Source organism: Onychomys torridus, chromosome 16, assembly GCF_903995425.1.
Source record: "Onychomys torridus chromosome 16, mOncTor1.1, whole genome shotgun sequence".
Taxonomy (NCBI): domain Eukaryota; kingdom Metazoa; phylum Chordata; class Mammalia; order Rodentia; family Cricetidae; genus Onychomys; species Onychomys torridus.
In genome coordinates this window covers 65439347-65461053 of record NC_050458.1, presented here as the reverse complement: position 1 = coordinate 65461053, position 21707 = coordinate 65439347, and the positions used below count along the sequence as shown (strand labels likewise).

Below are 21707 nucleotides of genomic sequence, written 5' to 3'. Positions count from 1 at the left end.
GCTGGCTCCTTCCCAGACAATGGGAACTCTTTCGGGGAGTGGGCCACAGCCAAGTTGTAGGAGTTCCAGTCTGTTGGGAGGGAGAAGTCTGGAGCTGCTACAGCAGAGGCACAGCTGGAGTGGAAAACGCACTCAGTTGTGAACGTGGCACTTTGTTGGCATGTGACCCTACTAGCATCTCCAAGGAGGCCGGGGAAAAGGCCCATATGCTTAGTGAGGGTGGACAGTCTCAGCTGGGAAGCAAACTATTTATCCAGACATTGTCCTGGAAAAAGGCGAGCTCACGGAAGACCACCACCCCAGCAGCCCCACACACAAGCCACTCAAATGAGGTGAAGATGAATATCGCTTGTCTCCTGCCTGCCCTGAGGTCCCTGGAGGTCTAGGGACAAAAGCCTGGTTGCTCCAGTTTCTGAAGCTTACATTTCATCCTTGGAGAACACTGGAGGTCCACATGAGGCTACAGCCATTATCTGTCCCCACGCCTCTCCACAGAGGACTGACGACAGATGCCCCCAGTTCCTGACGGTCTGGGTAAGAGGACTAGAGCTGGGTGTGATGTACCAACCTGGAACCCCAGCACCGCCACAGCTGAGGCAGCAGGACAGACTGAGGCCAGCCTGTGACGCAGAGAACCAACAGACATGACACAGTTGGATGGACAGGGTACATCCAAGAGCGTAACACACAAATACTTACCAAATTCCTCACTCTATGCTAAGTCAGGTGGTACTCAACATGTGCATATTGAATGCTTTTTTCCTGCAGCCTTAAGCTTTTTAATATGTTTAAATGCCTATGGGAAAATCATATATCAGTAAACCTTTGAAAAATATTTATTATGAGTTACACAGAGCCACCCTGTCTTGAAAAACAAAGTAACAAAAAAAGAAAAATAGTATTTGTGTGTGTGCACGATGTGTGTGTGCGCTCAGGCAAAACATGCATGTGGGGATTAGAGGTCAACTTTGTGAAGCTGGTTCTGTCCTCCATCGTTATGTGGTTTCCAAGATGGAACTCAGCTGTCAAGCTTAGAAGGCGAGTGCCTCATCAGCCCCAGCAAACAGTACTTTATGCGTGCCTGCATTGCCGGTGGAGGTCAGAAGAGGGCTTCAGATGCCCGAGATCGGGATTTCAGATGGTTGTGAGCCGCCATGTGGATGCTGGAAGCTGAGCTCCCAGACCTTCTCCAGTTACCCTCGGCCCCCAAACAAACATTTTAAGGTTGTATTTTAAAAGAATAAAGACACTTATGAGAGCCAGGTGGGATTGGTCAGGTCCGAACCTCAGTGGGTAGCCCAGATAACACTAGCCAATGTTGACTGAGCACATAATTACGTGCCAGGGGAGGGTTCCATCAACTCGTTCCAGCCCCACAGTAACACTGCGGATTCACCCAGCTTTGCCCCAGAAGAGAATCAGAAGTTAACTTGTGTTAGCTTACACAGCGGGGCCAACTCCAGAGCCCGTGTTATATAGAATTACGTCCTCTTAGTCACTCAGTTCCTCTAGTTAATTTTGGAGCATTTCCTGCCACTGATGTGAGTCAAGCGGCAGCTAAGTGCAGCACGGATGAATATTTATATGAAGACGCTTGCTCTGGGCTAGAACCTGGGTTGTGAAAGGCTTGACAGGAATGACCACTTTCAGCTCCCATTTCAGGGATGAGGAAGCCCGACTATCGAGGCGTTCAGGAATTTGCCCACAGCCACTCAGCTGGCAAGCGGCTGCGCTGGGGCTTTGAATCCTCACCCAGATCTGGGCCACACCTCTCGCCCTCTCCGCGCTCCGCGGCCTCCCACGAAGGTCGCACGCGGAAGGCGCAGGTGGGGCCTGGCTGCTCGCCCCGCTGGGCTCGCCCGCGCGCCTGGGCCCCGGGAGGTGCTCCCGGGGAAGTCACCCTGCAGTCGGGGACACCGGCGGATCCGCGCGGGGGGACCTGCCACCGCAGGTAACCGCGGGTCGCTCCCCGCCCCCAGCCCGCGGGCGGTGCCGACCCCCGCCGAGCCCGGCACGCGGGAGGGGCGGCTCCGGACAGTGGCCTTTCCTCCCGGGGGAACCTGCCGAGGGCGGCCCCGCGCTCCTTCCTGTCCCACCCACCGCGGCCCGGGCTCGGCGGCCGCTCGGCGCGGGGTCCCGGGCGCGGCCTGGGCGAATCTCGGCCGCTCCCACCCCGGCGAGTTCAAAAGGACGCGCGGCGACCGGCCCTGCCCCGCCGCCCGTCGGACTGGAAAGGTGAGCGCGCGGCCGGGGAGCCTGGGGAGCCCGGGAGCCGCCGCGCCTGGAACCGGACCCGGGCCGGGGAGCGCACGGCTGCGGGGATCCTCGACGGCCGCGAGGGCGCGGGCCCGGGCTGCGCGGGGTCCCCGGGGGAGCGCCGCGGACCCAGTGGCCGGCTCCGCGGCGCTCCCGGCCCTGGAAGCCCAGGTCATGCAGGTGGCCGAGGTACCCGGATCGCGTTGGCGCGGAACCCGCTGGGCTGCTCAGTTGCCGACCCTCGCTAACTTTCCCAGGCCTGGGGAAAGGGTCGCCAACGTGACACGCCCCATATACTCCTGGGTGGGGATATGTTCTCGGGGAGGGATTTGCTTATGGAAATTGATATGATCCTCCGGGAGAACCAAAAGGAAGAATGAGGACACATCCAGGGGGAAGGGACTCGGGAAAACCTGGCGACAAAGGCTCTCGTGGGATCTCCAGGCCACGAAACCCCAGGACCCCATCCACCGCGTTCTTTTCTGCTCTTCCCACAGATCTGACCCTGTGAGATACTCTCCCCTCGGCAACGATGACCAGCCTACCAGCTACACCTTCTCCTGGAGGTAAGCAATGGAATAAATGGGATAAGAGAACTGTTCAACAATCCCCACCCCACCCCACCCCACCCCACCCCACCCCACCCTACCCCTGAACCAGTCTCGGAATTCCGCGAGGTCCCAGTGTAGACTGGGAGACTGTTCTCCCTCCTTCCCGGGCTCACACAGGAAAAGGCCCCCGGAGGAAGCAGGATTCAGCTGTTGTGTGCCCTTTAGTGCTGGCAGGCTCTGTTCTAAGGTTTGGGCCTGGCCAGTTCCAGGCTCTGACAGTAACCTGGACTTAATACCTTCTTTTAAGCCCAAAGGAGCCCTTTTTACGTTCACCCCTGTAGCTAAAGGCAGGAAAGGATCTTCTAAAGGAAACTGCGAGGGCTTGGATGTCGTTTGGTAGTGTGCTTGCCAAGCATGGTTCAGTCCCCTGTATGGAATCAATCTTGCAAGATGGAACCCATTGCGATGGCTGCTGCCTTTGTCAGGAGTACCAGAAATCCAAGTTATCCTCAGCTATGTAGTGAGTTCGAGTCCAGCCTGGGCTACATAAGACCTTGTCAGAAAGAGGGGTGGGGCGGGGAGTGTTTAAAATGCCCAGAGGCAGGTGGTGGTGGCCTCCCCTGGAAAAGAGACCCTACCTTATAATTCACTTCTAGCACAATTCAGGTGTGCTGGGCAGGGGTCTCAGGTGGTGAGTTGATTCTTACTTTTCTTTCCTAATCAGGCTGAGTCTGGCCCACGCTGATATTTACATATTGATTGTTTCCACCTTGTGCTAGCCAGGGTGTGGGAGGAACACACCTTGATCTATATCCCTTTGTTTTCTTGAATATAGTCTCATTTGTCATGAGAACAAACGTTCACTTCGAGGGATACTGCTTTGGTTGATCTCAAGACAGGATAGAGAACCCCAGGGAAGGCAAATCTAAGGCAGTTTCTCCTGGGATTAGTAAATCTGAGGCATACGATTCAGACATATCTGGTGAGAAGAGGTGAGCAGAGAGAACAGACTTCCAGACCGGTCGGCAAAGGCTCCCTAGTAGGGCGGGAGCTATGCACCAAATTTTCTAGGTGAGGGTTGGTTCAGCCCTTTTGTGTCTATTTCACTCAGTTCAGCCTGCAAGGGTCCTCCATGTTGTAGCGTGTGTCAGACTCTCCTCCATCATGTATGTGTACATTTTGTTTAGCCACGCATAAGTGATTATCTGGTTGCTGTCTGCTTTCCATCCTGTTGGTTATACATCCAGATGTTTATAACCTCACAAATAGTGCGCAAAGGTTCCGATTCCCCTTGTCCTCTCCAACACTTGTTATTTGGGTGAGTGTGATGCTGGCTGTCTCTGTGTGAAGCTATGGCTTTGACTGTTTCCCGATGACTGGTGATGTCCATACTTGGTGATCGATCACCTGGGTGTCTTTGGAGAAGCGTCTGCTCACTACGCTCATTTTTTAAGCATTTATTTATTCATGTTGTGCACATGTATGTGCATGTGCTCATGTATGTTCCCTCTCCTCAGCTCACACAAGCTGTAACACACATGTGGAGGTGAGAGGACAACTTTTGGGGTCTGTTCTCTCCTTCCACCATGTGGGTTCCAGGGACGCAGGTTGTCAGGCTTGGTAGCTGGTGCCCTCTCCTGCTGAGCTGGCTCCTTGCCCAGGTTTTAACTGAGTTGTTGTTGTTGAGTTGTGTATTTGTGTTCTTGGTTCAATAAGTGAAGGGAGCGGGTTCCATACCAGTTCCCTGCTCACTGGGTCAGAGCAAACAGGCATCCAAGCGCAGGAGTGGAGAGCAGAAGAATCAGCAGGATTCCCTGCAGGGACACAAGGGTCCAGTCCTGGGGCACCCCTGCCTTCCTGTGGTGTTCCCTTCACATCCCCCCTCCTCAGGCAGGATTCCCTAAGGAGCCCTTCAGGAATGCTGGACCGCACCGCACCCTGAGGCTCTTCCTCTGTGCTGTGGACTCTTTCCTCTGATTAAAAGAAAAGTTTAAAATGTGTGGTTTTCAACCTTACCAGGATAAGACTATGGTAGCATTAATATAATAATGTTTGCCTTTAATCCCAGTACCCGGGAGGCAGAGGCAGGAAGATCTCTGTGAGTTCAAGGCCAGCCTGGTCTACAGAAATGAGTTCTAAGACAGCCAAGGGTACACAGAGAAACTCTGTCTCAGTAACCACCATCTCCCCCAAATATAATAATGTTTATAATGAGTACTTGTGGATGAAGATATTGTAATGAATAATTAATTGGCTGATATGGCAATCTTAATAGTATTTAAAAGTTCATTATCTTGATTTTTAAAGGAAATTTAAGTCATTAAAATGAAGTCATTAAAAGACATGTCTATGAGCCTCTGAGATGATTGTGGACCAAGGTGCTAGACCATGTGTCAGCCCCATTGCAAATAGGGCAGAACCGAGCCCTGCTGTGGGATCTCTGCCCACCCAACCAGGGAAAGCCTTGCCACCCCATAACCACAGTGGCTTCCTCCCAGGGGGTCCTCACCATGTACCGAACTTATTTCTCCACACACCAAGCAGGTTTTATTATTTTATCAAAGCAAAAACTGAAGTTTTCAGCGATCAAGAACACTTCCCAGTTTAAAAGAAAGATTTCCCATGGTGCAGCTCATCAGAGCAGAAGGCACAGGGCTTTGTGCCAAGTCAGAGCTGCTCCCAAGTCCTGTCCCCTCTTCATGGCCTACTGCTCCCCAGGTCTCCTTCACCCGGCCAGCCACCAGAGCACATGAGAGGCAGGGGAAAGGGACAGAATTCCAGAGTGGGTTCCCATGGAAAGGAGGATTGTGGGAACAGCCCCTGTCTGGGCAGGTCTAGAGCAAATAAGTGGGTTGGCAGCTTTAGGTGGCAGGGGATCTGATACCTCCTTGATAAGAGACTTGGCCTAGCCTGGAGACAAGACACACAAAGAAATCAGCTTGTATCTGGGTCAACAAAAAGAAAGGTGTGTGAGCGGATCTGGGCGGAGCCTTCAAGTTTGTGGCCCTCTGCCCTGGCTGCCTGCCTACTATGAAGGGGAGATGGAGTGTGGTATATTTCTTTCTTTGGGAAAACTTGATAGGAACTAGGGATCCAAGTTAAGGGCCGTACAGGTGCAGAACCCACACTAGCAGCAGGTACACCCATAGCCCACGTGCCTCCTTTGGGTACCAGGCATTCTGGATTTAGATTACTTTATTGTTGTTGTTGATGTTTTCATCTTAAGAGTCATAAATAACCAGTTGTGATCGAGTGTGCATGTAACTCAGAGGAGGCTGTGGACATGCCCTGGTTTGCAATATTGATTCAAGGGCAACTAAGGTCAACAAGGCACCTTGAGTCAAACCATCGTGGATAAACCTTGTGTTGAACCTTTGAATCTCCATAAGCCCTCCCCATCCTCACTCATAAGGATGATCTTGAACAAATAAAAGTTCCCAGAAAGGAACCTCCACCATCTCCCTGTTTCCTGCTGAGGTGTCCACCTCCACCATCTCCCTGTTTCCTGCTGAGGTGTCCACCTCCACCATCTCCGTTTCCTGCTGAAGGTGTCCACCTCCACCATCTCCGTTTCCTGTCCAGGCTCTCTGCTTTCTGTGACATTGGATTAGCTGTCTGCAGCTAATCCCTATCACTTCAAAGTCATGACTCTAGACACCCCATCGACTGTGCACTATGAATTGTTTGCTCTGTCTGAGTCATTCCTGAGTCCATACAGAGGCCTGCTGGCATTTCCCTATTCTAAAAGCAAAACAATCCGCTCTCTCAGGCTCCAGCAGCAGCTCCATATCTTTACTCATTTTTACAGAAAACCTTTGTAAGAGTATATACTTTAAACCCAGCACTTGGGAGACAGAGACGGGCAGATCTCACTGAATTTGAGGCCAGCCAGGGCTATATAGTAAAATGCTATTTAAAAAAAAAAAAAAAAAAAAAAAAGTTCAGTCATGGGGTCAGAGTGGGGATGCCTCAGTCACCATGCATGAGTACCCAAGTTCAGATCCCCAGCACTCAGGGAAAAAGCAGATAGAGCTAGCAAAGCCCGCCTGTCATTCTGGTGCTGGGGAGGTGGAAATGGGATCCCTGGGGCTGGGCTGCAAGACAGTCAGCCCTGCTAACTCCTAAGATCAGGTTCAGGGAGACACCTTGTCTCAAAAAATAAGATGGGGTTATATACCTGACATTGACCTTTGGCATCACACACACACACACAGAATTTATATTCTCCCTCCAGTTCCTTCCCTACCCTAAACCACAGCTTTGCATTCACCCAGCACTTGTCTTGTGAAGGTCATCTGTGGTAAATGCACAAAAGCCCAGGTGCTCGATTGATCTGGCTGTTGTGTACCGACCTACCCACCTGCGTGATCTCCCCCAGCCTCCTGTCTTGAGTATGCTAATGACTCTAATTTTTTTATAATTCATTTTTTATCTTACGTGCATTGGTATTTTGTCTGTGTGTCTGTCTGTGTGAGGTGGTCAGATCCCCTGGAACAGGAGTCACAGACATTTGTGAGCTGCCTGCCGGGTGGGTGCTGTGCTGGGAATTGAACCTGGGTCCTCTTCACCACTGAGCCATCTCTCCAGCCCTGACTTTTTTAAATTTTATATATGTATTTCTTACAGTGCTGGGGATCAGACCGGGGGCATGCACATGGTAGGCTAGTCCTCTACCACTGAGCCGTGTTCCCCAACCCACTGTTTTTGATATCTTGGATATCGGATAGGTAGTCATGTCCCGTCTCCGCTCTGCTCCTCCTGAGAGCACCCTCATCCCAGGTAACAGCATCTCTCTCTCTCTCTCTCTCTCTCTCTCTCTCTCTCTCTCTCTCTCTCTCTCGTTACTCAGGCCTCAGATGTGTGGCTCCACCCCACCTCCAATCCTGTCAGGTTTTGCTTCCAAACAGATCTGGCCACTTTCTCACCGAGTTCCTGGCAGACCCAGTCAAGGATTTCTGGTGATAGGAACAGGCTCCCCCATTTGGGTGTTTAGTGTGCATCAGTGTCTGCCTTCAGCCTGTCCTCCGAGCCGCAGTCAAAGGGATCCCTTAGAATCAATCTGTTTGGATTATGTGTTGCCGCCTAAGGCAACCCAAAATTCATTAGTTTAAAACAGCAGCAGCCGCTTGGGGTTTGAAAGAGTTGGGCTGAGCTGAGCACCTGCTACCCAGAATAGAGACCATTCACCTGGCGTGCACGAACCCAGGTTCAGTTGCCAGCCCTGCAAAACAAATCAGAATAGGTTATAATTCCTCACAGCTCTGGTGATGGTGTCTCCTGCACTCATGCATGGAGCTGCAGTGGACCGGAAAGTCCACGGTGCCCTCCCCCCAGGCCTGAGAGGTGCTGCTGGCTGTCAGTTAGCTGAGCCTGGGAACTTGGTTTCTTCCCCCCCAACACACTCTCTGTCTCTGTCTCTGTCTCTGTCTCTCTGTCTCTCTTTGTCTCTCTCTCTCTCTCATCCTCCAGTGGACCAGATTGAACCTCTTCAGGATATGATACTCTTAGGATTTCAAAAGTACAGTGTTTAGAATTCTGAGGTCCTCTGTCCGCATATGTTGCAGCATTGTCTACATTTTTAAAAATGGAGGGTTTTTTTTTTTTTTCACCTTTGTCTTATGTATATGAATGTTCTGCATTTCATGTGTGTGTGCCACACACACGCAGTGCCTGCTCAGTCCAGAAGAGGGTGTCAGATCTCCTAGGAACTCAAACCCGGGTCCTCTGGAAGAACAGTCAGGTACTTCAGCTGCTGAGCCGTCTCCAGCCCCCACGGTCTGATTTTAACAAGATCTGTAGAAGATGAACGGTTAACAAGCATGTCATGTAATGACCTTGTAACAGCTTCCAAGCGTGGACAGCTGCAGGCGTATTGCAGCCCACGGGCCCAGGTCCATGGCTTCATCGTCCATGGCTTCATCGCTCTCTCCCTGCTGATCCCTCCACGTTGCCTCCCGTGGCCCCTTTAAGATGCTGTGTACACTCCAGCCCTGGTGCCCTCCATCACTACAGACAGCCTAACCTTGACCTTGCTGTCTCAGCTGCTTGCATGGTTGCCCCTTCACCATCTTCCATGTCTTTATTCAGGCCGCCTCTCAGGAAAGTCCCCCGACTATCTTATTTAAAGTTTCAGCTCCTCCCCACGTCGCACCCTGCCCTCTCCCGGCTTGTTTTTCCACATATCTCCAGTCAGCAACCACCCCGCCATTCCTTTAACTTCTTTCCCCAATCCCATGGGCTCCCCTGTGCTTTACAGAGCCTGGAGCCTCCCTCTGGTCTTCCCTTGTAGTGTGTACATGCAGGGCGGGCATGGGGCGGGGCGCGTCTCCGAACACCACCTGTGCAGGCTGTGCTGGCAGGAGAATCACAGGTTTATTGTGCAAATCACAGTCTGGGCTATGCATCCTGTCTTTAAGTGAGGGAAGGGGACTAGAGAAATGGATCCGCGCTTAAGAGCACTGGCTGCCTTTCTAAAGGACCTGGGTTCAATTCCCAGAGCCACATGGAGGCTCACAACTTTCTGTAACTCTAGTCTTGGATCCAAAGCCCTCTTCAGGCCTCCATGGGTACTGGGCATGCACATAGTGCACAGGCAGACACTACGTACGCATACACATGAAAGCATACATTTTATGAAGAGAGGGTTTGGTTTGTTTGTTTGTTGGGTTTGGTTTGATTTGGTTTGGTTTTGGTTTTTCGAGACAAGGTTTTTCTGTGTAGTTTTTGGTTCCTGTCCTGGATCTCGCTCTGTAGACCAGGCTGGCCTCGAACTCACAGAGATCTGCCTGGCTCTGCCTCCCTAGTGCCGGGATTAAAGGCATGCACCACCACGGCCTGGCGAAGAGAGGGTTTTTAAACTGTGATTAAATCGTAGTAACAAAATGTTCTGTGTGTATCTGTGTTGCTGGGAACTGCACACAGAGCCATGAACACAGCCATACACACACTGGGCGAGCACTCTGTCCTCAGTCCATTCTAAACTTACAGTCTGTGCCATTGAAGGACATTTACCATTGACATTTCAACATCCCAAACTGAATCTCTACCTGTTAAATGTTCTGTCTCTCTGCCTCTGGAAATTGATTACTCCAGGTCATCAAAATCAATAATATAAATGCAATCATACAATATCTGTCTTTAAAACAAATAGGGTCCCCAGTGTGCAGCCCTGGCTGTTGTGGACTCTGTAGACCAGACTGACCTCTGTCTCTGAGATCCCTCTGCCTATCCAAGTGCCGGGATTAAAGTCTGTGTGCCACCAGGCCTGTCCAGTGTTTGTCCTTGTGCCTTGCTTACTTACCAGCAGGTTCTCCAGGTCCATCTGTGTTGTCCCACACACGGAATTTCCTCCCTCCCTTCCTTTATTTTTATTTTATGTGTGTGTGTGTGCCTTCAGAAGCCAGAACTAGAGTTCCAGGTGGTTGTGGGCCACCATGTGAGTGCTTGGAACTACACCCTGGTCCCCTGCAAAAGTAGCAAGTGCTCTTAAGCACTGAGCCGCCCCCACCCCCACCTCCTTCATTTTTTTAAGTCGGGATAAAGCTCCAGGTCTGCATCTGCTGCATTTTGTTTATCTGTTTGCTGATGGACATTGAGATTGCTTCCTCGCTGGGGTTCAGAAGCAGTGCTACTGTGAGCATCCAGTGACATCATTTCCTTTAAGTGCATACTCAGAAGTCAGACTGCATATTGGAGCTCTTTTTAAATTTTAGGGAACCTGTGAAGGTGATGGTTTGGAGGTGGATTTTTTGTGGTGTTTATTTTTTTGGTTTTTGTTTTTTTGTTTTTCCCAGAGCTGAGGATTGAACCCAGGGCCTTGTGCTTGCTTGCTAGGCAAGTGCTCTACCACTGAGCTAAATCCCCAACCCCACTGTGGTGGGTTTTTTTTTGGGGGGGGGGATTGTTATTTGATTTGTTCTTATTTTTGGAAACAGGGTTTTCCTTTATAGCCCAGGCTGGTTTTGAACTCTGAATCTTCTTGCCTTAGTTTTCTGAGTACTGGGACTTCAATGGATTTATTTTATTTTCATTTTTGAACAACTTAGTTGTATGTGTGCGTATGATGGGTGGGTGCAGGTGTGTATGTGTGTGTATGATGAGCGTGTGTGGGCAACACCTGTGGAGGTCAGAGGCCAACTTTGTAGAATCCGTTCTTTCCTGCCTCCTTATACATGTTCCGGAAATCAAACTCTGGTCATCAGATTTCCGTCACCATGCAGTGAGCACCTTTACCCACCAAGCCACCCCTGTCTCTGGCTCCTCGGTGGATTTACAGGCCAGGTGAATTTGCCTGTTTCGTTTGTTGGTCCGTGATCAGAACCTAGCACAGAGTACACACTCAATCACTCGGTTCTTACTGAATTAACTTTTTAATTAATTTATTTATTTAATGTTTTGGGGACAAGGTCTCACTATGTAGCTCTGTTGCCTCCTGAGTTCTGGGATTAAAGGCATGCACCACTACTGGCTATTGAATTCATGTGTTTAGGCTTTGAGACGAAACCTCTCTGTGGAGCCTCAGCTGGCCTTGAGCTCATGGCAATCCTCCTGCCTCAGCATGGATTCTAAGTGTGCCTCACCACTCCTGGCTTAATTTTTTAATTTCTCTATCAACCTGCACTCTGAACCTAAGAAGTCTGCAATAGTTTCCTGGTGAGGTCCTCATTCTGACTCAGTGTCTGCTGCCCCCAGTTCCAGACCCCCAAAGCAGGCCGTGGTAACTTGACCCCATCAAGCTCGCTGGTTTGCAGCCTCTGATGCTCAGGCGCCTCAGAACCCCCAGCATCAGGGACAGAGATCGGTAACAGGTTCTGTAAGTGCCTCCGGCTGTCATTCGGCCTTTGTGTCTGTACTTCCTGGGCCATTTCCTCTCTCTTCTTCCTGATTTGGAGACAAGGTCTCATTATGTAGCCCACACTGGCCTCAAACAGCTCACAGGCCTCCCAGTTGCTGGAATTACTGTCCTTGTGCCACCACACCCAGCTCAGCTTCTCTTCTCCTCAGTCCACTTCCTCACGTCCTGTGACCCCTGCTGCTCCCTACTGAAAAAGCCCTTCTCTATTTGGAGACAGACAGACGGGATCCTGCTTTCTGTCTCTAACCTGATACCTTCAAGTCCACACACGACACTTTTGAAACTGTTATTGTAATATGCCTGCCACCCTGAGCTGCATGGAGCTTCCCGATGCTGTTTTTCTAACCTGGGCATTTCTGCTAGAAAGCTTGATGTGCATTTTTTTTTTTTTTAAAATGACTCACATTTTGAAATCACACTGGAAATGAGAGGATTACAGGAAACACGGGAATGGGCAGACCATTAACACTTCTGAACCTTTATAATAGGCTCCAAGTAATACGGTAGCAACCTCTGTACAGATGTTGACTAGCATTTGAGCCTGGTCAGTCCTTTCCAGCTCTCCCCTGTGCTGGGAGACCCCTCATCTCAGAGCTTTCGCTTTTTGTTTTTGTTTTCTTTGAGACCAGGCTCCTTATTTAGCCTTGGCTATGTAGATAAGGCTAGCCTTGAACTCACAGGGATCCTCCTGCCCTTCCCTCTCTTAAAGGCATGCAATACCTTGCTCTGCCATTTCACCTCTAATAGAGACCATCTTCATTTAAGAAAGAAATCTGTCAGTCATGGTGGCACATACCTTTAATCCTAACATGCCAGGAGGAACTCTTGAGTTCCAGGCCCACAGCGACTACATAGTGAGACCCTGTCTCTAAATAAATAAATAAAAATTTAACAAAAAGTACATTTAAAAACCTTATTGCAGGGCACGTACTTACTTAGTTGGTAGAGTCTTTACAAACCCTGAGTTTTACCCCAGCCCCCAGCACTTCATAAAAACAAGCATAGGATGAGTGCCTCAATCACAGTACTCCAGAAGTGGAGGCAGGAGGGTGAGAAGTTCAAGGTCATTCTTGGCTAGAGAACTCCTCTCAAAGCCTTTATGGAGTCTCAGGGTTTGAACTCAGGTCGCCAGGCTTATACAGCAAGTGCCTTTTCCTGCTGAGCCATTTTGCTGGCTGTCATAGTTTAAGAACGCTATTAACATAATTTTTTAAAAATGTGTGTGTGTGTGTGCACACTGACATGTGTGTGCCCTTATGAGTGTCTGTAGAGACTAGAATAAGGTGTTGGATCCCCTGGAGCTGGAGTTACACACGCACACACTACAACTGAGCTTCATCCTAGCTCCTTAGGTATTCCCTTACTTTATTCACGTAATAGCCTTGTAATGTTGATCTAATAATTCACAGAGTAACAGGTGTGAGTGGACCATCGGGATGACAGCATTTGCCGCCAGGCCCAGTGACCCAAGTTCAGTCTCCTGAATCCCTGTGGTTGGAGAGCCTACTCCCTCAAGATGTCTTCTCACCTCTCATAAATTAGGCGGATCTCTGTGAGTTACCTTTCTAGAGCTTTATTGAGAGGGGTGGAGAGGGAAAGAGACAGTGTGGAGGGAGGAGAATATGGAAGGAGACAGTGCAGAAAGAGAGGGCACAGAGGGCACACCTGCTTTTTAGGCTAGGACACCGTCACAGGCTAGTGACATAATTAAGGACATAATTCTTATATCCCAGACTTTCACTTATTATAAAAAAAAAAAAAAAAAAAGCAGGTAGATGGGAATAAGGGCGTCGTTTCTCTCAAAAGCTGCTTCCAGCTGACTGGTGGACGTCATTTGGCTCTGGAAGGAATGGGGAAGGGGAGTCTTCCGAGGTAGACAGGTGTTGTGGGATACTTACTATCTGTCATCTCTTTGCTCTGGAGACATGTATCCCTCTTGGCTGTGGCGGGGAACCTTCTGTTTGACAAGATGCTGGTGATACAGAAAAAAGCTTAGAGAGAAAAGAATCATTATTTTATGTTGACATTTATCTGATGCAGATCTGGCCTGTCCAGATGGATTTTGAAACATGTTAAGCTTTATCAGAGACAGATTATTTTAAAGCACCTGTTTCCTTTACCAGTTTGGCATCCAGGAGACAGGTGATCAATTGTTAAAAGCATCTCACAGTTAATAGATGTTTACATTAAAGTCTTTTTTTTTTGTAGCGCCTAGACACTTTTGGGTCTGGAGGCGTAAATACCTTTTAGCTGTTACAGTTTTTTACTTGATGATCTTTGGACTCCAGTTCTGTGGTGGTCCTGTATCATTGGCTGAACAGTGAGTTCAGAACAGGGAACTGGGAAGAGAAAAACTTGTGGTGTATGAGAATTTATTTTTTTGGAATTAGAGACAAGGCAAAGATCAGGGCCCTGTCTGTATGCACATGAGAAACACAGGCAGTGGATTTGGAGTGAGACAATGAGCTCTTATCTTAGCTGGAAATCCTTTTTTATTAAGTAACTCTGAAAGTACAATTAAATCTGGTGAGGTGGGTAAGGCTGTCCTCTGTACCCGACAATAGAGAAAGGAGAGGTGACATCCCAAAACTCCCAGGACCAAGTCAGTGGCTCTGGTGTCCAGAAGAAAAAGGAACCCTGCTGTGTTCTGGGTTCCCTGCCATGTCTGTAGCCAAGCCTAGGTCTGCTGGAGGTCTTAGCTTGATGTACTCATGCGTCTTGGAGCCTGGGGGCAGTCAGCTGACTGGTTGTCTTTCTAGGCAGTACAAGGACAAGGCTGTTGATGACCTGGCAGGGCATTTGCTAGCCCGTGGCCTTTTTCTCACTTAAAACAGGGACCCAACAGCTCTCGGGAGTCAGCAAGTGCCAGCACTTGGCAATTTTGTTTTAGGCTTTTATCTCTTCCCTGGCACACCTTAAATGCCACAAATGACTCTTTTGCTTGTGGGGTCAGGAGCCTTGCTCTCCATATGCTGAAGTTTTAGTCGTGGAGGTCTGGGGAACAAGAGATGGATTTTACTTTGTGTCCTGAATATTTTTTTTCTTTCTGATGATTGCTAGCTTAAGGACAGCTTTTGGAAGATCTGCTAGGAGGCAGACTATAAACCTATGCTTTTGGAAGACTTGCCTGAGGCTATAAGCTGATTTTTGGTTTAAGAGACATCCTGACTACTGTAAACTTATTTGTATGGATCTTAGCTGCTACCAGACCCACCTCAAGGCAGTTGAGAATGAGTGGGTGGAGTTAAGGTGAGTTAGGATGAGAGTCATCGAAGCCGCTCAAGCCCGAGCATTTGAGCCTGCCCACTGCCAGTGGAAGTCTGAAAGAAAAGGTTGCCCATGGCAGACACAGAAGTGGGGAGGGAGAAGGGTTTAGAGCTTTAGCAGAAAGCTTGGGGATAAAGTAACTCTTTTATTTGCCCATTTGCTGGCAGAAGTTCCTGTGACGCTGTTAAGTGGCCAGATTATCGGTACCCGCCCCATCTGCCACTGTAAGTGGGTGGTATCCGCCCCTTTGTCTCATGGCTGCAGCCAAGAGAAAAATTAAAAATTAAAATAACAAACAGGGATCAGACTCCAATCTCAGGCATCCCCGGGAGTAAAGAGAGATCTAAGAATCAGCTCAAGTTATTGATCCTCTTTGTTAAGGGATGGTGAGGGCTGCGAATGCGCTGCAGGTGGTCCACCGTTGGACCCTAGACAGCATTGAACCCCTTGTCAGGAGTGAAAATGTGTCTGCCGTTGTCAGTGCAGCCCGAGGACAACCCCTGGGGTGTCTATCGCCAAGAATATAGCTCAGACTACAGCCAGGAGAACGGCAGACTCACTGTGAAGAATCATGGCGGTATCAGTAGTAGTTGCTGTGTAGGGGTCCAGCGGAGGCGAGGGATGTGCGTGCTCGTGGTCTCGTAGTCTTGCTGGATGGGGAGGAGGTGGTAAGCGGCAGCTGTCACAGCAGGTCCTCGGTGGTGTATCCAAGTCTGAATGGCACCAAATGATGGCGGCGCTCACGGCTGGCCGCCACCTGAGGCAGCCATGCCAACAGAGGAGAGTGCTGGATGTATTGGTGACGGAAGAGTCACGAGCCATAGTTACCTTTCTAGAGCTTTATTAGGAGAGGGAGAGAGGGAGGGGGGGGAGAGAGAGAGAGAGAGAGAGAGAGAGAGAGAGAGAGAGAGAGACCCCACTTGGAGGGGGGAGAATACAGAAGGAGAGAATATGGAGAGAGGGCACAGAGGGCAACACCTGCTTTTTAGGCTGGGACGCCATCGCAGGCTAGTGATGTAATTAAGGACATAATCCTTACACACACACACCCCATGGTGATATTTTATTTGTTCTGAAATGTGATTTTATTTGTATGTTAATAAATAAAGTAACCTGGGGATCAGAGCTAATAGCAAGCCATAGCAGAAGCCAGGTAGTGGTGGCGCACACCTTTAATCCAGATCACGTGACAGGCAGATCTCTGTGCCTTCAAGGATACAACCAGCATGGCGACACACGCCTTTAATCTCAATACCAACCATAGAAGACCTGGAGGTCTGTACAGACAGGCAGTGACGAGGAGGTCATGTGGCTGGGTTTACAACCAATGAGAAGGCAGGACAGAAAGTCAATAAAAAGACAGACACACAGGAAGTAGCTCTCTTGCTTAGGGAAGGACAGGAGCGGCAGTGAAGGGTAAGGTTTTCAGCTCTTGATTATTACTCTGACCTCTTGGGCTTTCATCTCTGCATTGGCTCTGTGTTTCTTATTGAACAAGACGGTTACGTCTACACCCCCCACCTCCCAACCTAACCAAAAAAAAAAAGTGTGAAGGGTTGGCCTGGCCTTGGGACTGGAAGGGCAATTCTTGAGGCTCTTGTTAGCCTCTGTGGAAAAAGACCCCTCAGCATTCTTGACCTGTGTGGGCCCAGCTCACAGCGGCTGATGTCACTTCCCCTGTGCACAGTGGTACCACATCAGGCCCTCAGCAGGAATCCTGTTCCCGCCTGTTGCTTGGACTTGGGCTCTGCTGAGAATTGTCACTTCAGTCCCAATCCTGGTGACAGAAAATACTGCTTCCTTGGAAGTCGCCCTGGCAGGAACACCAGGTCTGCCCCTGCTGGTACTCCTGTGCCCCTGGGGTGTGCTCTTCTGTTGGACTCTGCAGTGCAGAACAGCGTGACCCATGGGGTATGGTAAAGTGTAAGCACTGTGGAGCTGGTCCTGCTCTGCTCTGTTCCCAGCATGCCTAGCGTGGTTTCTGGCAAAGCCAGGTGGGACAGTGCTGTTGGTTTGCTAGTGCCTGCCCATCCTGCGGCCTCTCCCCCTCCCCCCTCCTTCCCTCCCTCCCCTCCCCCTCCGTCCCCTTCTCCCCCCCTCCCCCCCCTTCTCCCCCCTCCCCCCCCTTCTCCCCCCTCCCCCCCCCCTACTCATTAGGAATCCCATGTCTTGGGCTCTTGAGGGTTGTGATTATAAGTTCAAGCACTAGCCAGGTTCAATAAACTATTTGTTGAAGAAAATGGTGGTTCCAGAGTTGGCCAGCCTGCCCCGGATACCTCTATCCTGCAGTGACCTTTTATCAAGTTTCTTCCAACACTTCCATCAAAATGCTAACTCGGACAAGACTGTGGTATCACACGCCTTGAACCCCAGCACTGGGGAGAGAGAAGCAGGCAGATCTCTGTGAGTTCAAGGCCAGTCTGGACTATGGAGCAAATCTAGGCTCGCTGGGGCTACCTAGTGACCTGGACCTTTAAGAAGACTTGTCTATAAGGTCCCAGACCACAGTTTAGTAATGCCCTGACTCTGAGTCATGACTTGGGCCTTGGAGCTTAAGGGCCAGGCAGACAAATTCAGGGTAGGGTACAGGACACAGTGTTGGGGAAAAGCCCTGTGCCAAGTGCAGAGCCTGTCCTAGAAATAAAAGGTGTAGCAGGCTTGCTTTTGGGCCTCCAACCAGCTTCCAAACAAAGGCACTGAGACTTAGTGTTAGTTATGAGTGAATGCACAGCCTTATCTTATGCTTGTCCCACCAGCTCTTATAACTTATTTAACCTGTTTCTCTTCATCTGTGTTTCTCCCCATCTGTATGTGTGTCTTGCTGGCTGGAGGCTGCCCGGTTGGCCGGGGGCATCTCCCTCTCTTCCTCCCTTGTTCGTTCTCTCCCCTCATTCTCTTCTCTCCAGCCTAGATTCTCTCTCCTACTTACTCTCTCTGCCCACCAGCCCCGCCTATCTCTCTACTTCCTAACTACTGGCTGTTCAGCGTTTTATTAGACCAATCAGGTGCCTTAGGCAGGTAAGGTGAAACAGCAACCTGTCTACATAATTAAACAAATGGAGTATAAACAAATGTAACACACCTTTACATAGTTAAACAAATGCAGCATAAACAAATGTAACACATCTTTACACAGTTAAAGTCATATTCCACAACAAAAAGGATGGGGGCAGGGTAAGTATTACTTTATTACTTGAAAATGATGTTTTTAAAACAGGTGTGTAGGGCTGAGGCGATGGCTTGGTTGGCAAGGTACTTCCTGTACAACCATCAGCATCCGAGTTCAGATCCCCAGAACCCGAGAACCCGGGTAAAGCCAGGTGCACAGCGCACTTTTCTTTTTAAGATGGATCCTCACTAGCGTTGGCTGGCCTGGAAGTCACAGAGGTTCGCCTGCCTCCGTCTCCTAAATTTTGGGATTAAAGGTGAGCCATGCCTGGCTGTGGCGTTCACCTGTTGGCTCAGCACTCCTGTTATGAGATGGGAAGTGGAGACGGAATCCTCAGAAGGCCAGCTAGCCTGGCCTAGGCAGCAGGAAACAAAAGACTGTACCAAAGAGAAAAAGGGAGAATGGATACCAGAACTTGTCACTCGACCGTCACAAGTGCACCGTGCTATGCATGTGCCAAAATTCACAGATGTGCACACATACAGACGAGTACACCCCACACGCATGATTAAAGAGTCTGTAGGACACAGATACACTGATAATGCATGATATAAATACATGCATACACACACAATATTTGATGCATTCCTTAGACTGCTATATCCTTATGTCACTACATTACAACCCTATAAACTAGGTACTGTAGTCTCCCGTTAGCATCCCAAGTGATACCAGCAGAGGTTAGGTGATTTTTTTTTTACCCAAGGGTGTACAGTTTGTTAAGGATAGAGATCACATTTGAAAATCAGTCCAGGCTCAAAAGGCCCTATTCACTTTGTTTTATATTTGAGACAGGCTCTCCCTGTGCAGGACGGGCTAGCCTGGAACTCTGTATAGCACAGGAGGTCTTTGAACAATCATTCTCAGCCATGCTGGGATTACAGATGTGTCACCACACCTGGCAAGAACTAACCCCCTCTCCTATTTAAGTCAGAGTCTCACTGTATAGCGCTGGCTGGCCTTGAACTCTGAAATCTGCCTGCCTCTGCCTCCTGAGTGCTGGGATTAAAGGCGTGCTCTACCACTCCCAGCCAGCAACCCTTTGATTGCTTGATTTTTAAGACGTGGTCTTACTATGTAGCTCCGGCTGTCCTGGAACTCACTCTGTAAACCAGGCTGGCCTTGAACTCACAGAGATCTACCTGTCTTTGCCTCCCAGGTGCTGGTATTAAAGGCGTACACTAATATGTGCGGCTCAAACCTGTTTTTAACCATTGTATTAGGCAGAGAGAAATTCATCAAAATGTTGTCTTTTGGAAATGGTTTGTTTTAATCTTTGTGTCCAAAATTTCTGTTTGGAGTTTCTGTAGACTTTTTTTTTTTTTTTTTTTTAAGATTTATTTATTTATTATATATACAGTATTCCACCTGCATGTGTCCCTGCAGGCCAGAAGAGGGCACCAGATCTCATTACAGATGGTTGTGAGCCACCATGTGGGTGCTGGGAATTGAACTCAGGACCTCTGGAACTCTGGAAGAACAGTCAGTGCTCTTAACTGCTGAGCCATCTCTCCAGCCCTGAACTTTTTTTTTTTTTTTTTTTAATCTGTGTGTATTTGAATGTTTTGCCTGTGTGTCTGTGTGTATACTGCGTGTGTGCTTGCTGCCCAGAGGCTGGAAGTTCAGATCCTCTCAGACTGGAGTTACAGATGATGATAAGCCACCGTATGGGTGCTGGAGATAAAATCTAGGTCCCTGGAAGAGTGGCCAGGCTCTCCGAGACTGAGCTTTTGAACAGCGAAGGTAAAGTAACAGAATGGCGAGATGAGGACCTCACCGTTTCCTTTGCCTTCTGACTTCCCAGAACTGATGACCACGCCAGTCCTCCAGGCCCATGAGACCCTGTCCCCACAAGCTGAAGAGGCCAGCACAGCACTCATTGCAGGTAACAAAGCCAGCGTGCCAATCCTGGAACCCAGTGTGACGGCTACGGTTTTCCCCACAGGAAAAACCACATCAGGGGCCAACTCCATTGCGGGGCTCATTCTGGCATGTAGGTCTCACACATGCAGAGCTGTGCAAGCTGCGGAGACTTGACCAATGACAGGCTGGGAGTGGCCACGAGCAGGCTCTGGTGCACGTGGACGCTCAGCTGGAGTGCGTGGGTTAGAAGGAGGGTACATGTGGTTTGTTGAGTGGGTGAGGAAGAGCGGGGCAATCCAGAGAAACTCTCATAGGAAGCTATGTGTTTAAAATGTCCTTCCTGTTGGCGTAAGCTATTTATTTCCTTGGTTTCTAGCCTGATCATCAGGAACTGGTTTGGGAGGGAGTTAGGTTTTGTCAGAAATCCATGCACTGTGTGTTGGTAGCTAAATACCAAGAGACTAGTTGCCATGTCCTGGGGAAGCTGGGTTTGAGGGGACCCGGTGGAAGTGATGGCCTAATTCAGGTGGCCCAGTGAAGTGCTGAAACATGTCTCCCTCTCCCTTCCCAGTCGTTATCACTGTGGTGTTCCTCACCCTGCTCTCCGTGGTGACCTTGATCTTCTTTTACCTGTACAAGAACAAAGGCAGCTACGTCACCTACGAGCCTGCAGAAGGCGGTGAGCCCAGCGCCGTCCTGCAGATGGAGAGTGACTCAGCCAAGGGCAGAGAAAAGGAAGAGTACTTCATCTAATGGTCTCCGCACTAACACACTGACTCTGTAATTAGGGAACATTGCTCTGAAGCCAGTGAGTGGCATTAAGTGAGATGGCAAATCCAGTCACCTCCCTGGACACACTCCCCAACACCGTCACTGACTCCAGGGTCCAGGGACATGGAGAAAGCTGCTTATGACACCTATAGCTGGACCTTGATAAGTACAGTGTTCACAACTGGCCAACAGCGCGAGGTCGTGCCTGAGTTGAGAGATGTAGAGGGAGGTCACAGGCTGGTCCACTTTGTCCTCTCCTGGTTGCCCAGTAATAGCCCCAGTTTAGCTTCCTGGAGGCTCGATCCCACAGGAAGGGATGGGGCAGGAGGAATAGGCTTCTGAATGTTAGTTACTCTTTTGATCTGAGCCCTACCATTTCCCCCAACAGCCTCAAACTTACTGTTTTTTATCCAGATTAAACTTATTATGAAAGTCAGACTTTCATTTACAAGAACTAAATTTTGACTTGTTTCTGCTTAAACTTTTTACAGCATTTTCTTTGCTTATTTAACGTCTGTATGTGTTGTCTCTCAGTAAGAACTCTTAAGGGATGTTCTGAAGTTCCCAGAACAATCTCAGGAGTTTGTCCCAGAGAAGCATTAACTGTCCCATCAGAAACACATGACAACTAAGTGGGTTTGACCTTAATCCTGGCAAGGACCACAATTTCCCAGATCCCTGTGTATATACAAAAACCCTACATTTCCCACCAGTAAAGTTCTTTCTTTAGAAAGACTCTGTGTAGCCCTACCTGTCCTGGAACATGTTCTGTAGACCACATTGGCCTCGAACTCAGAGATCCACCTGAAACTGCCTCCAGAGTTCTGGGACTAAAGGAGTATGACACCACTGCCTGGCCAGGCTCTTTTCAACCCAAGCTTCTTGAATACTCTGGAATTAAGCTAGCCTTCATTCTGAGATATCAAACTCTAAGTGTAGATTGCAGATGCTGTAGTGTAGAGGTTGGCTTTTGCTT

General features: G+C 49.4%; 1 protein-coding gene across 4 annotated transcripts; it reads left to right on the top strand.

Moving 5' to 3' along the window:
* The first annotated feature begins 1672 nt into the window (after positions 1-1672).
* On the top strand, positions 1673-21181 carry LOC118597371 (small cell adhesion glycoprotein). Of its 4 annotated transcripts, none has more exons than XM_036208889.1 (4): positions 1673-1826; positions 2754-2822; positions 19902-19982; positions 20532-21181. In XM_036208889.1, the coding sequence occupies exons 2-4, from the start codon at positions 2789-2791 to the stop codon at positions 20711-20713; spliced, it is 297 nt and encodes a 98-aa protein (XP_036064782.1). In that variant the 5' UTR covers positions 1673-1826; positions 2754-2788; the 3' UTR covers positions 20714-21181. The 4 variants fall into 4 exon arrangements, with proteins under 4 accessions (XP_036064782.1, XP_036064781.1, XP_036064780.1 ...); XM_036208888.1 differs by having other exon boundaries at positions 1673-1951; XM_036208887.1 differs by having other exon boundaries at positions 1673-2235.
* The last annotated feature ends 526 nt before the right edge of the window (positions 21182-21707 follow it).

Coding starts and splice junctions, on each gene's coding strand:
- LOC118597371 (XM_036208889.1), top strand. CDS start 2,789: ATGACCAGCCTACCAGCTACACCTTCTCCTGGAG. Junction 2,823..19,901: donor AGCTACACCTTCTCCTGGAG/GTAAGCAATGGA, acceptor CTGACTTCCCAG/AACTGATGACCACGCCAGTC. Junction 19,983..20,531: donor CAGCACAGCACTCATTGCAG/GTAACAAAGCCA, acceptor CTCCCTTCCCAG/TCGTTATCACTGTGGTGTTC.